This window comes from Oncorhynchus mykiss, chromosome 27 (genome assembly GCF_013265735.2).
Source record: "Oncorhynchus mykiss isolate Arlee chromosome 27, USDA_OmykA_1.1, whole genome shotgun sequence".
NCBI lineage: Eukaryota > Metazoa > Chordata > Actinopteri > Salmoniformes > Salmonidae > Oncorhynchus > Oncorhynchus mykiss.
In genome coordinates, this window is record NC_048591.1 from 29,941,378 (window position 1) to 29,957,500 (window position 16,123).

Below are 16,123 nucleotides of genomic sequence, written 5' to 3' on the forward strand. Positions count from 1 at the left end.
CCCCCTACCCTATCCCTCTGTATCCACTACAGTCTCTGCTCCCTCCTACCCCATCCCTCTGTATCTACTACAGTCTCTCCTCCCCCTACCCTATCCCATCCCTCTGTTTACACTACAGTCTCTCCTCTCCCCTACCCCATTCCCCTGTATCTTCTACAGTCTCTCCTTCCCCCTACCCTACCCCTCTGTATCCACTACAGTCTCTCCTCCCTCCTACCCTATCCCTCTGTATCCACTACAGTCTCTCCCTCCCCTACCCCATTCCTCTGTATCTACTACAGTCTCTCCTCCCCCTACCCCATATCTCTGTATCCACTACAGTCTCTCCTCTCCCTACCCCATCCCTCTGTATCCACTACAGTCTCTCCTCCCTCCTACCCCATCCCTCTGTATCTACTACAGTCTCTCCTCCCCCTACCCTATCCCATCTCTCTGTTTCCACTACAGTCTCTGCTCCCTCCTACCTTATCCCTCTGTATCCACTACAGTCTCTCCTCCATCCTACCCCATATCTCTGTATCAACTACAGTCTCTCCTCCCCCCTACCCTATCCCATCCCTCTGTATCCACTACAGTCTCTCCTCTCCCTACCCCATCTCTCTGTATCCACTACAGTCTCTCCTCCCCTCTACCCTATCCCATCCCTATGTATCCACTACAGTCTCTCCTCCCCGCTACCCTATCCCATCCCTCTGTGTCCACTACAGTCTCTCCTCCCCTCTACCCTATTCCATCCCACTACAGTCTCTCCTCCCCTCTACCCTATCCCATCCCTCTGTATCCACTACAGTTTCTCCTCCCTCCTACCCCATTCCTCTGTATCCACTACAGTCTCCCCCCCCCTCCTACCCCATCTCTGTATCCACTACAGTCTCTCCTCCCTCCTACACTATCCCTCTGTATCCACTACATTCTCTCCTCCCTCCTACCCCATCCCTCTGTATCTACTACAGCCTCTCCTCCCTCCTACCCCCTCCCTCTGTATCCACTACAGTCTCTCCTCTCCCCTACACCATCCCTCTGTATCTACTACAGTCTCTCCTCCCTCCTACCCCATCCCTCTGTATCTACTACAGTCTCTCCTCCCTCCTACACCATCCCTCTGTATCTACTACAGTCTCTCCTCTTCCCTACACTATCCCTCTGTATCCACTACAGCCTCTCCTCCCTCCTACCCTATCCCATCCCTCTGTATCCACTACATTCACTCTCTCTTACTCTCGCTGATGGTGCCAGCGCCGCAGGTCTCGGTGAGGCCATAGCCCTGGCCCACGGGGCAACAGAAGCACACGTTCATGAAGCGCTGGGTGGCGGCAGAGAGGGGTGCCCCGCCCGACAGCAGCACCCTGGTCTTCCCCCCCAAAAGGGACCGAACCTTCTTAAACACCAGGCTGGAGGGGTTGGGGGGGGGGGGGGGGGGGGGTAATTCATGTTTACACTTCCTAGTTCAACATCATTATGTTATTTGTTTTTGGATTAGGTTTTGTGTGTGTAATAGATATTATGTGTATATGTAAGGGCGTGTGTGTGTGTGTGTGTGTGTGTGTGTGTGTGTGTACTGTAGTAGACTGACGTACTTGTCACACAGTGGCGTGCTGCGTCCTTGGGAGAGCTGCTCCAGCTTGTAGTTGTAGGCCAGAGTGAACAGAGTCCTCTGAGCACTGCTCATCTCCTCCACCTTGGTCATCACATTCTTATAGATACGATCCATAATCTCCTGTAGCACACAGAGAGAGAGAGAGAGAGAGAGAAAGAGAGAGAGAGAGAGAGAGAGAGAGAGAGAGAGAGAGAGAGAGAGAGAGAGGAAGAGAGAGAGAGAGAGAGAGAGAGAGAGAAAAGAGGGGAGGAATTGAGAGATGGTGAGCAGAGACACATAAAGAGATAGATAAAGAGGGGGAGTTGAGTTGGATGTATAAGAGAGGGTAGAAAATAGGGGGAGATGTAGAATTAGAGACAGGGACAGAAAGAGGAGGGGAAATAAGAAGAGGGTGGTGGGTGTTCTGCTCAATAAGTTCTGGATCTGTCTGTATGTGGATTGTGTCTGTCTGCAGTCTTAATACGGGCCGTTGTTCCCAGTCCCAGACAGCAGATCCCTGAAACGTCTCTGTCAGGAGGTCCAGTTCTGAGGAGCTATGTGAGCACAGAGATAACACATGGAGGGAGTGACATCAGCCAGTGTCTCTTCTCTATCTGCCCAGCAGAGACTCCGTGTCCTGGGTATGAAACAAGACCAAGTCCCAGACAAACCATTTCAATATTAGAGGTCTAAATTCAATAAATTCTGTAAAGATGCTCACAGATTCAGCAACTAGTAAAGCAATCAGAATATACTGTGGTGTATTGTGGAACAATCTGGTCAATATGAAACATATTCAGTGTTACAGTAAACAATTGAATGGGAATGCCCAACCCTCCTGTGGGCATGGAAAACAGTGACCTCATCACTCCCAGAGAGATTGATATAGAGAGAAGGAGAGGAACCACTAAGTCATTCAGTTGTCAAATGGTCAAATGCTATTTCTAGGGGATTAGGGTTAAGGTTAGAATTAGTGTTAGGGTTAGAATTACGTTAAGGGTCAGGAGCTAGGTTTCGGTTTAAGGTTAGGTTTTTGGGTTAATGTTAGGGTAAGAGTACGGGTTAGGGATAGGTTTAGGGGTCAGGGAAAATAGGATTTTGTATGGGAGTGAATTGTGTGTCCCCACAAGGTTAGCTGTACACGACTGTGTGCGTGTGTGTGTGTGTGTATGTGTGTGTGTGTGACTTAGCACTGTCTGTTTCTTATTGACATGGTGACTGTAGGGAGAGTTTGTCCAACCCCACTAAAACCCAGAACACTTCGTTATTAAATTAATCACTGAGTTACAAAACTGGGCTCCAAGTTTGAATGGAGTAAAGGGCACAAACAACAAACAATAAAAACCAGCTGGTGGGTGTGAGAGTCTGTGTTTGTGTGCATGTTAGATAAAGTAGTGAGAGAGGAAGTTGATGTGGGACACATGCAGCCTGGTGTCACAGAGGAAACTACACACTGTGAGCGGTGTGTGTGTGTGAGTGAGTGTGTGTTTGTCTATGACGGAGAAAACCACACAGGGCTTTCTCACGTTCTGTTTACAGCTGTGAATGGTTCCAGACATTGGGGCCCTCTGACCTGTGTCCCCTGACTCCTAGCATCCTCATGGGGGAACACACAGATGAAGAGATGCATGGGGTCTCACAGAAAGAGAGAGAGAGACAGACAGACAGAGAGAGATAAATAGAGAGAATAAATAGAGAGAGAGAGAGAGAGAGAGAGAGAAATAAATAGAGAGAGAGAGAGAGAGAAATAAATAGAGAGAGAGAGAGACAAAGACAGAGAGAGAGACAAAGAGAGACAAAGAGAGAATTAAAGACAGAGAGAGAGAGAGAGAGACAAAGAGAGAGAGCAGGAGAGAGAGAGAGAGATAAATAAATAGAGAGAGAGAGAGGCAGACAGAGAGAGAGAGAGAAAGACAGAGAGAGAGACAAAGAGAGAATTAAAGACAGAGAGAGAGAGAGACAAAGAGACAGAGAGAGAGAGAGAGAGAGAGAGAGAGAGAGAGAGAGAGAGAGAGCAGGAACCCATATTTCATCAAAGAAATTGGAAATACAGACATTGTCATCCTACAAGAAACATGGTATGGGGCGGCAGGGTAGCCTAGTGGTTAGAGTGTTGGACTAGTAACCGAAAGGTTGCAAGTTCAAATCCCCGAGCTGACAAGGTACAAATCTGTTGTTCTGCCCCTGAACAGGCAGTTAAACCACTGTTCCTTGGCCGTCATTGAAAATAAGTTAAATAAAGGTTAAAAAAAAAAGGTTACAGAGTGCTGGTAGTCTCATCCACCAAACTACTGTTTTAGGTGGTTGTGAAACAGTGAAGAGACTCAGGGGGGATGCTAATGTGGTACAGAGCAGACTCTATTAAATTAGTCAAAACAGGAACATTTTACATCTGGATAGAAATTGAAAAGGAAATGCTACCTATATTCAATTCAATTCAAGGGGCTTTATTGGCATGGGAAACATATGTTAACACTGCCAAAGCAAGTGAGGTAGACAATATACAAAACTTAAATAAACAATAAAAATTAACAGTAAACATTACACTCACAGAAATTCCAAAAGAATAAAGACATTACAAATGTCATAGTATATATATATATATATACACAGTGTTGTAACGATGTACACATGGTTAAAGTACAAAAGGGAAAATAAATAAGCATAAATATGTGTTGTAGCAACAGGTCACAAATCTTGCTGCTGTGATGGCTCACTGTGGTATTTCACCCAGTAGATATGGGAGTTTGTGTCTCTAATATGGTCATACATTGGGCAGGAGGTTAGGAAGTACAGCTCAGTTTCCACCTCATTTTGTGGGCTGTGTGCACATTGCCTGTCTTCTCTTAGGAGCCAGGTTTGCCTACGGCGGCCTTTCTCAATAGCAAGGCTATGCTCACTGAGTCTGTACATAGTCAAAGCTTTCCTTAAGTTTGGGTCAGTCACAGTGGTCAGGTATTCTACCACTGTGCACTCTCTGTTAAGGGGCAATTGTTTTGGTAAATTCTTAGTTATTATCTTTTTGTTTCTCATTATTTGGTTGGGTCTAACTTTGTTGCTGTCCTGGGGCTCTGTGGGGTGTGTTTGTGTTTGTGAACAGCCCCTGAGCCCCAGGACCACCTTGCTTAGGGGACTCTTCTCCAGGTTCATCTCTCTGTAGGTGATGGATTTGTTATGGAAGGTTTGGGAATCACTTCATTTTAGGTGGTTGTAGAATTTAAGGAAATCTCTGTCTATATACAGACTCAGTGAGCATAGCCTTGCTATTGAGAAAGGCCGCCATAGGCAGACTTGGCTCTCAAGAGAAAACAGGCTATGTGTGCACAGCCCACAAAATGAGGTGGAAACTGAGCTGTACTTCCTAACCTCCTGCCAAATGTATGACCATATTAGAGACACATATTTCCCTCAGATTACACAGATCCACAAAGAATTCAAAAAAGGAACCCAATGTTGATAAACTCCCATATCTACTGGGTGAAATACCACAGTGTTCCATCACAACAGCAAGATGTGTGACCTGTTGTCACAAGAAAAGGGCAACCAGTGAAGAACAAACACCATTGTAAATACAACCCATATTTATTTATATACCCTTTTGTACTTTAACTATTTGCACATCGCTACAACACTCTATATAGACATCATATGACATTCGAAATGTCTTTATTGTTTTGGAACCTGTGTGAGTGTAATATTTACTGTTCACTTTTTAAGGTTTATTTCACTTTTGTTTTTCTTAATTATTTTAGCACAGCTGAAAACTGTTGTTCTGATTGAAGAAGTAATACAACTGGCCTTCTTTACACTAGTTGAGTATCTGGAGCATCAGCATTTGCAACCCTACATTGACAGTACTGTATGTATGTATGTCTTACCGGCACAGCTGCCATTAGAGTAGGCTGCAGAACACTGGTGTCTCCTTTGCTGCCTTTTTTTATCTTTGTTGACTGGTGAGAGAGAAAGGATACAGTTATCATACAGGTACTCTACACATATATTCACATTTTATATATGTGTTTAGTAATGTACAGTCCAAGCAGGTGACACAGTATACAGAGCAGGGGGGGACCACCTCACCTGGTCCGCTAGCGTCTGGGGGGAGGAGTAGCCGATCCTGCAGCCATGAGCTACACACACCAGCTCTGCACTCAGCTCCAACACATGGGCCAGGGGGAGGTACCCGATGTAGGTGTCATTCTCACTGCCACAGAACAATATACGTCACTCCTTATTATTCTAGCATACAGACAGACAGACAGACAGACAGACGTGCTCAGTTGACACCAAGGCCTCAATCAGGAAGTTGTCCTCATAGATCACTTTGAGTGTTTCTTTAATTCAGCTTTGAAACGGAACCTGCTATGTATAACCATCACACTGTACTCCCCCATGGACAGCTGAGATCAGTCAAAGAGCATAGACAGGACATTATGGGACCTTCCTCTAAGACAGCGCCAACTGAAAAAGGGTAAACATTTGATCAATCTTCCTGGATAAGGTGCACTTTGGAAGCCAGCTTGGATTGTGAAAATTCTAAGAGCATTCAAAGTGTTATTCGATGATTCATGAAAAAATGTTGCTTATCAGGAAATGTCAGTAGTAGTAGTTTGGTACGGGGGAAGTGAGCCCAGGAGGGTAAAGAGAGTGTATAAGGTTGGCAGGTTAGCGGTACCTACCCCAGGTTGGGTATCCTTTCTGCCATGCCAGTGATGCCAGCAATGATGTTGCTATGGGAGATCATGACGCCCTTGGGTACGCCAGTGGAGCCGCTGGTGTACATGATGACAGCGATGTCAGAGGGCATGGGCTGTTTACGCCCACGAGACACTACACACACACACACAGACAAATACAGGAAAACAAATGAGTTCATGGCATGAAAGCATGTTTTTGTAAATATTCAGCATATGGGAGGAAAAGGGAGTTCATGGGAGATCATAAGATATGTTGCAGGGCAGAACATAAAAATGGAGGAGGTTTGTTAAGTCCATGTTAGGATATGTAGTCTGTAGGCGAAGGTCCTGGGAACATATGGTGGTGTTACACAAGATGGGGGTACATAATGATGAATATCTAAAGGAGTGGTAGAATGGAACATTCCTAATGGAATAAAGAGGGAGAGGAACATCAGTCAAGTAAAATATTAAACACATTAAACATAATGTCACCATTTAGTAAACCTCCTCAGCCTCTTGGCACTCTCAGTAGGAAGATACATCATATCTTAATGCCAAAAACCCCATCTACCTCTCCCTCTTTCCTCTCTCCGCACCTACCTTCCTCTTTACAATATCTCTCTCTCTCTGCCCCTCTACGGCTCTCTTCATATTATTTCACTCTTCTCTTTCTTCTCTGACATTTGGCTGTGTGTTAACTGGCTGAGAGCTGTTCAATTGACGTAAAGCCTCTCCTCCTCGTCAGCCCATTTCAAATGTTCGGGCTTAAGTTCTCCAAGACACATGTTAATCTTGTCTAGGCTTGCCAAAAAGCCACTCAGAAGTTATATTATGTCAGGCAATGTGGATTCTGTCAATGTGGAAGGAAGTGAGATGATTCTAGATCATAAACTATGGGTCAGGACCCAAAGTGGGTCCTTGGCTTGTGAGAGGCAGGTTGTGTGTTATAAGAATACATCTACAATCACACACTATTTCTTCGTAATTTGGGTCCCTGGAGGACGATTAATTTATAATTTGGGTCTTGGGCTGAAAAAAATAAAACCCCAGTTCTAGACTACATAAGAAATGAATGGAGTAGGGCTAAAACAGCAGTCAGTAGATTTCTCTGTTGTCCTCATGTGGAAATATAAGACGTGATTTTGAATGTTTTTTGTAGGGCTGGGGGGCTGCTCAATGTCGTGTGGAATATAAACATGTCCACGATGTCCACAGCGAGTGCAGAAAAACAAAACACACCCAAACAGCAGACACGCAGGACAGAGAGAGAGGAAGAAGGGAGCAAAAGTGTAGGAGAGAGAGAGATAGGAGTGGGAGATAGGAGAGGGAGAGAGGAGTGGGACGTGACTTGGAGTCTACCGCATGCGAGAGGAGGGGCCTTGTTCTGACTTGAACATGGATCCAGAGATACAGGGAGGAGAGGAGGAGGAGAGGGGTGTTGGGGGAATGATGTCATGTGAAGTTTACAGAAGTGTCTATAAACATGACCCTCCTTCCTAATCCCACAGGTCAGCACACACGCACACACACACACACACACACACACACACACACACACACACACACACACACACACACACACACACACACACCCCTCACAGTACCAGCTCTACTTGTTATGGGTCAAGCAGTGCAGCACTAGAGACCAGCTGGAGAAAGGGAGGGATGGAAAGAGAGAGGAAGGAGAGAGAAATTGAAGAGAAAGGGAGTGTTTCCTCTGAGTTTAATCTGACACAGATGTGTCCACTTCCTCATTCACATGACCTAATGAGCCGCACCACCGAACCCCCACCCACCCTCCCCCTTAAGACTACAGTATCAGAGACCATAGTATCTCTGAGACTACAGTATCTCTGAGACTACAGTATCTCTGAGACCATAGTATCTCTGAGACTACAGTATCTCTGAGACTACAGTATCTCTGAGACCACAGTATCTCTGAGACTACAGTATCTGAGACTACAGTATATCTGAGACTACAGTATATCTGAGACTACAGTATCTCTGAGACCTGAGTATCTCTGAGACCACAGTATCTGAGACCATAGTATCTCTGAGACTACTGTATCTGAGACTACAGTATCTCTGAGACCACAGTATCTCTGAGACCACAGTATCTGAGACCACAGTATCTCTGAGACTACTGTATCTGAGACTACAGTATCTCTGAGACAAAGAGTATCTCTGAGACCACAGTATCCGAGACCACAGTATCTCTGAAACCACAATATCTCTGAGACCACAGTATCTCTGAGACCACAGGATCTCGGAGACTACACTATCTCTGAGACTACAGTATCTCTGAGACAAAGAGTATCTCTGAGACCACAGTATCAGAGACCACAGTATCTCTGAGACCACAATATCTCTGAGACCACAGTATCTCTGAGACCACAGGATCTCTGAGACTACACTATCTCTGAGACCACAGTATCTCTGAGACCATAGTATCTCTGAGACCACAGTATCTCTGAGACCATAGTATCTCTGAGACCATAGTATCTCTGAGACCATAGTATCTCTGAGACCACAGTATCTCTGAGACCACAGTATCTCTGAGACCATAGTATCTCTGAGACTACAGTATCTCTGAGAAGAATAGTATCTCTGAGACAACAGTATCTCTGAGACCACAGTATCTCTGAGACCACAGTATCTCTGAGACCATAGTATCTCTGAGACTACAGTATCTCTGAGACCATAGTATCTCTGAGACTACAGTATCTCTGAGACCACAGTATCTCTGAGACCATAGTATCTCTGAGACCATAGTATCTCTGAGACCATAGTATCTCTGAGACTACAGTATCTCTGAGACCATAGTATCTCTGAGACTACAGTATCTCTGAGACCATAGTATCTCTGAGACTACATTATCTCTGAGACCACAGTATCTCTGAGACCACAGTATCTCTGAGACCATAGTATCTCTGAGACTACAGTATGTCTGAGACCATAGTATCTCTGAGAACACGGTATCTCTGAGACCATAGTATCTCTGAGACCATAGTATCTCTGAGACCACAGTATCTCTGAGACCACAGTATCTCTGAGAGCATAGTATCTCGGAGACCATAGTATCTCTGAGACCATAGTTTCTCTGAGCATAGTATCTCTGAGACCATAGTATCTCTGAGACTACAGTATCTCTGAGACCATAGTTTCTCTGAGACTACAGTATCTCTGAGACCATAGTATATCTGAGACTACAGTATCTCTGAGACCATAGTATCTCTGAGACCATAGTATCTCTGAGACTACAGTATCTCTGAGACCACAGTATCTCTGAGACCACAGTATCTATGAGACCATAGTATCTCTGAGACTACAGTATGTCTGAGACCATAGTATCTCTGAGACCACGGTATCTCTGAGACCATAGTATCTCTGAGACCATAGTATCTCTGAGTCCACAGTATCTCTGAGACCATAGTATGTCTGAGACTACAGTATCTCTGAGACCATAGTACCTCTGAGACAAAGAGTATCTCTGAGACCACAGTATCCGAGACCACAATATCTCTGAGACCACAATATCTCTGAGACTACAGTATCTCTGAGACCATAGTATCTCTGAGACTACAGTATCTCTGAGACCATAGTATCTCTGAGACTACAGTATCTCTGAGACCACAGTATCCGAGACCACAGTATCTCTGAGACCACAATATCTCTGAGACCACAGTATCTCTGAGACCACAGGATCTCTGTGACTACACTATCTCTGAGACCACAGTATCTCTGAGAACATAGTATCTCTGAGACCATAGTATCTCTGAGACCATAGTATCTCTGAGACCACAGTATCTCTGAGACCACAGTATCTCTGAGACCATAGTATCTCTGAGACCATAGTATCTCTGAGACTACAGTATCTCTGAGACCATAGTATCTCTGAGACAACAGTATCTCTGAGACGATAGTATCTCTGAGACTACAGTATCTCTGAGACCACAGTATCTCTGAGACCATAGTATCTCTGAGACTACAGTATCTCTGAGACCATAGTATCTCTGAGACTACAGTATCTCTGAGACCATAGTATCTCTGAGACCAGAGTATCTCTGAGACCATAGTATCTCTGAGACCACAGTATCTCTGAGACCATAGTATCTCTGAGACCATAGTATCTCTGAGACCATAGTATCTGTAACGATTCTCTTCTTGTGAAGTAGAGGCGGACCAAAGCGCAGCGTGGTGGTTGTTCATTGTAATTTATTGACGACACTATACATGAACAAACTAACGAAAAAACAAGAAACGTGAGAACTCAAAACAGCCCTGTCTGGTGCAAACACAAAAACAGGAACAATCACACACAAACACACAGTGAAACCCAGGCTACCTAAATATGGTTCCCAATCAGAGACAATGACGAACACCTGCCTCTGATTGAGAACCATATCAGGCCGAACATAGAACTAGACAAACTAGACATGAAACATAGAATGCCCACTCAGATCACACCCTGACCAACCACAACATAGAAATATACAAAGTAAACTATGGTCAGGGTGTGACAGTATCTCTGAGACCACATTATCTCTGAGACTATGGTATCTCTGAGACCATAGTATCTCTGAGACTACAGTATCTCTGAGACCATAGTATCTCTGAGACCATAGTATCGCTGAGACCACATTATCTCTGAGACCACAGTATCTCTGAGAACATAGTATCTCTGGGACCAAAGTATCTCTGAGACCATAGTATCTCTGAGACTACAGTATCTCTGAGACCATAGTATCTCTGAGACTACAGTATCTCTGAGACCATAGTATCTCTGAGACTACAGTATGTCTGAGACCATAGTATCTCTGAGACCACGGTATCTCTGAGACCATAGTATCTCTGAGACCATAGTATCTCTGAGACTACAGTATCTCTGAGACCATAGTATCTCTGAGACTACAGTATCTCTGAGACCATAGTATCTCTGAGACTACAGTATGTCTGAGACCATAGTATCTCTGAGACCACGGTATCTCTGAGACCATAGTATCTCTGAGACCATAGTATCTCTGAGACCACAGTATCTCTGAGACCACAGTATCTCTGAGACCATAGTATCTCTGAGACTACAGTATCTCTGAGACCATAGTACCTCTGAGACAAAGAGTATCTCTGAGACCACAGTATCCGAGACCACAATATCTCTGAGACCACAATATCTCTGAGACCACAGTATCTCTGAGACCACAGGATCTCGGAGACTACACTATCTCTGAGACTACAGTATCTCTGAGACAAAGAGTATCTCTGAGACCACAGTATCCGAGATCACAGTATCTCTGAGACCACAATATCTCTGAGACCACAGTATCTCTGAGACCACAGGATCTCTGAGACTACACTATCTCTGAGACCACAGTATCTCTGAGACTACACTATCTCTGAGACTACAGTATCTCTGAGACAAAGAGTATCTCTGAGACCACAGTATCCGAGATCACAGTATCTCTGAGACCACAATATCTCTGAGACCACAGTATCTCTGAGACCACAGGATCTCTGAGACTACACTATCTCTGAGACCACAGTATCTCTGAGACCATAGTATCTCTGAGACCACAGTATCTCTGAGACCATAGTATCTCTGAGACCACATTATCTCTGAGACCACAGTATCTCTGAGACCACAGTATCTCTGAGACCATAGTATCTCTGAGACCATAGTATCTCTGAGACTACAGTATCTCTGAGACCATAGTATCTCTGAGACTACAGTATCTCTGAGACGATAGTATCTCTGAGACTACAGTATCTCTGAGACCACAGTATCTCTGAGACCACAGTATCTCTGAGACCATAGTATCTCTGAGACTACAGTATCTCTGAGACCATAGTATCTCTGAGACCACAGGATCTCTGAGACCATGGTATATCTGAGACCATAGTATCTCTGAGACTACAGTATCTCTGAGACCATAGTATCTCTGAGACCATAGTATCGCTGAGACCACAGTTTCTCTGAGACCACAATATCTCTGAGACCACAGTATCTCTGAGACCACAGGATCTCTGAGACTACACTATCTCTGAGACCACAGTATCTCTGAGACCATAGTATCTCTGAGACCACAGTATCTCTGAGACCATAGTATCTCTGAGACCACATTATCTCTGAGACCACAGTATCTCTGAGACCATAGTATCTCTGAGACCATAGTATCTCTGAGACCACAGTATCTCTGAGACCACAGTATCTCTGAGACCATAGTATCTCTGAGACTACAGTATCTCTGAGACCATAGTATCTCTGAGACTACAGTATCTCTGAGACCACAGTATCTCTGAGACCATAGTATCTCTGAGACCATAGTATCTCTGAGACCACAGTATCTCTGAGAGCATAGTATCTCTGAGACCACAGTATCTCTGAGACCATAGTATCTCTGAGACCACAGTATCTCTGAGACCATAGTATCTCTGAGACCATAGTATCTCTGAGACCATAGAATCTCTGAGACCACAGTATCTCTGAGACCACAGTATCTCTGAGACCATAGTATCTCTGAGACCATAGTATCTCTGAGACCACAGTATCTCTGAGACCATAGTATCTCTGAGACCATAGTATCTCTGAGACCACAGTATCTCTGAGACTACAGTATCTCTGAGACTACAGTATCTCTGAGACCACAGTATCTCTGAGACTACAGTATCTCTGAGACCACAGTATCTCTGAGACCACAGTATCTCTGAGACCATAGTATCTCTGAGACCATAGTATCTCTGAGACTACAGTATCTGAGACCATAGTATCTCTGAGACTACAGTATCTCTGAAACTAGCAAAGTGACTTACTACAAACTAATAAATGAATGCTATAACAATGTTATACATGTTGTGTACATTTCAGTATAATGCCGTTAAAGAAATTATTAGTACACACACATAGACACACACATACACACACACACACACACACACACACACCTGTGTGTTTACCATTCTCAAGATTGGTCCCCAGCTCCTGAACGGTAGCCATGTTGTGGACACTGATGCCTCGTGGGTAACCAGGCCACTTGGTGGGCGTGTCATCCACCACAATGATGTGCTGCAGTCTGGGCACCTCCAGTAGGATGAACTAAACCAGGAAACACAAAGAGATCTTTAAGACAGCTATACTGTAACCATCAAATGGTTGGTCAGGACAAGGCACACTGGGGGTAGGGGTTGGCTGATTCCTTCTGGTTGCAGACTGGCTCCTGACTACAAAAGGTGGTTTGTTTCTTTTTTCATTTTCTTTTTACCCCTTTTTCTCTCCAATTTCGTGGTATCCAATTGTTTTAGTAGCTCATCACTACAACTCCCGTACGGGCTCGGGAGAGACGAAGGTTGAAAGTCATGCGTCCTCTGATACACAACCCAACGCGCATCCAACCTGGAAACACTGTGCACCTGGCAACCTTGGTTAGCGCGCATCGCGCCCGGCCCGCCACAGGAGTCGCTGGTGTGTGATGAGACAAGGACACCCCTACCGGCCAAGCCCTCCCTAACCCGGACGACACTAGGCCAATTGTGCATCGCCCCATGGACCTCCCGGTCGCAGCCGGTTACAACAGAGCCTGGGCGCGAACCCAGAGTCTCTGATGGCACAACTGGCGCTGCAGTACAGCATCCTTAACCACTGCGCCACCCGGGAGGCCTATTTTTTAATTTTCAAGAATGTTTTCAAAGGCTTGACCTTTACGTACATGTAGACATGCAAAATAAACAAATGCACTTTGTACAATGTTCTACTTCAGTATGTCTAAACAACCTAAACATGTGAGTCAACTCTTTCATGTTTTGACAGATACTGTACATATTGCTTTATTGCTTCCCTGTCTCTCTCATCAGGAGGTAGAATGGACTGTATGACTCTAACTCTCTAACCCAGTGTGTTGGTCTGTCTCTAACCCAGTGTGTTGGTCTGTCGCTAACACAGTGTGTTGGTCTGTCTCTAACCCAGTGTGTTGGTTTGTCTCTAACCCAGTGTGTTGGTCTCTCTATAACCCAGTGTGTTGGTCTGTCTCTAACCCAGTGTGTTGGTCTGTCTCTAACCCAGTGTGTCGGTCTGTCTCTAACCCAGTGTGTTGGTCTGTCTCTAACCCAGTGTGTTGGTCTGTCTCTAACCCAGTGTGTTGGTCTCTCTATAACCCAGTGTGTTGGTCTGTCTCTAACCCAGTGTGTTGGTCTGTCTCTAACCCAGTGTGTCGGTCTGTCTCTAACCCAGTGTGTTGGTCTCTCTATAACCCAGTGTGTTGGTCTGTCTCTAACCCAGTGTGTTGGTCTGTCTCTAACCCAGTGTGTTGGTCTCTCTCTAACCCAGTGTGTTGGTCTGTCTCTAACCCTGTGTGTTGGTCTGTCTCTAACCCAGTGTATTGGTCTGTCTCTAACCCAGTGTGTTGGTCTGTCTCTAACCCAGTGTGTTGGTTTGTCTCTAACCCAGTGTGTTGGTCTCTCTATAACCCAGTGTGTTGGTCTGTCTCTAACCCAGTGTGTTGGTCTGTCTCTAACCCAGTGTGTCGGTCTCTCTATAACCCAGTGTGTGGGTCTGTCTCTAACCCAATGTGTTGGTCTGTCTCTAACCCAGTGTGTTGGTCTGTCTCTAACCCAGTGTTTTGGTCTCTCTATAACCCAGTGTGTTAGTCTCTCTATAACCCAGTGTGTTGGTCTCCCTATAACCCAGTGTGTTGGTCTCTCTATAACCCAGTGTGTTGGTCTCTCTATAACCCAGTGTGTTGGTCTCTCTCTAACCCAGTGTGTTGGTCTGTGTCTAACCCAGTGTGTTGGTCTCTCTCTAACCCAGTGTGTTGGTTTGTCTCTAACCCAGTGTGTTGGTCTCTCTATAACCCAGTGTGTTGGTCTGTCTCTAACCCAGTGTGTTGATCTGTCTCTAACCCAGTGTGTTGGTGTCTCTCTAACCCAGTGTGTTGGTCTCTCTATAACCCAGTGTGTTGGTCTGTCTCTAACCAAGTGTGTTGGTCTGTCTCTAACCCAGTGTGTTGGTCTCTCTCTAACCCAGTGTGTTGGTCTGTCTCTAACCCAGTGTGTCGGTCTGTCTCTAACCCAGTGTGTTGGTCTGTCACTACAACCCAGTGTGTTGGTCTCTCTCTAACCCAGCATGTTGGTCTCTCTCTAACCCAGTGTGTTGGTCTGTCTCTAACCCAGTGTGTCGGTCTCTCTATAACCCAGTGTGTTGGTCTCTCTCTAACCCAGTGTGTTGGTCTGTCTATAAGCCAGTGTGTTGGTCTGTCTCTAACCCAGTGTGTTGGTCTCTCTCTAACCCAGTGTGTTGGTCTGTCTCTAACCCAGTGTGTTGGTCTCTCTCTAACCCAGTGTGTTGGTCTGTCTCTAACCCAGTGTGTTGGTCTCTCTCTAACCCAGTGTGTTGGTCTCTCTCTAACCCAGTGTGTTGGTATGTGTCTAACCCAGTGTGTTGGTCTGTGTCTAACCCAGTGTGTTGGTCTCTCTCTAACCCAGTGTGTTGGTCTCTCTCTAACCCAGTGTATTGGTCTGTGTCTAACCCAGTGTGTTGTTCTGTCTCTAACCCAGTGTGTCGGTCTGTGTCTAAACCAGTGTGTTGGTATCTCTATAACCCAATGTGTCGGTCTGTCTCTAACCCAGTGTGTTGGTCTGTCTCTAACCCAGTGTGTTGGTCTGTCTCTAACCCAGTGTGTTGGTCTCTCTATAACCCAGTGTGTTGGTCTCTCTCTAACCCAGTGTGTTGGTCTGTCTCTACAACCCAGTGTGTTGGTCTCTCTCTAACCCAGCGTGTTGGTCTCTCTCTAACCCAGTGTGTTGGTCTGTCTCTAACCCAGTGTGTTGGTCTCTCTCTAACCCAGTGTGTTGCTATGTCTCTAACCCAGTGTGTTGGTCT

The 16,123-nt window shown here is 45.3% G+C and overlaps 1 protein-coding gene across 2 annotated transcripts in view; it reads right to left on the minus strand.

The window, feature by feature from the left end:
• Positions 1 to 16,123, minus strand: part of LOC110507928 (long-chain-fatty-acid--CoA ligase 3) — a 35,151-nt gene that overhangs the window by 4,475 nt on the left and 14,553 nt on the right. Inside the window, exons 5-10 of one of the 2 annotated variants that reach the window (XM_036964846.1) lie at positions 13,195 to 13,345; positions 6,256 to 6,406; positions 5,657 to 5,780; positions 5,455 to 5,526; positions 1,578 to 1,717; positions 1,219 to 1,391 (exon numbers count right to left, since the gene is read on the minus strand). In XM_036964846.1, coding sequence (XP_036820741.1) covers positions 1,219 to 1,391; positions 1,578 to 1,717; positions 5,455 to 5,526; positions 5,657 to 5,780; positions 6,256 to 6,406; positions 13,195 to 13,345 — 811 coding nt within the window. The remainder of the gene's footprint in view (positions 1 to 1,218; positions 1,392 to 1,577; positions 1,718 to 5,454; positions 5,527 to 5,656; positions 5,781 to 6,255; positions 6,407 to 13,194; positions 13,346 to 16,123) is intronic. The other variant, XM_036964847.1, reaches the window with a different exon arrangement.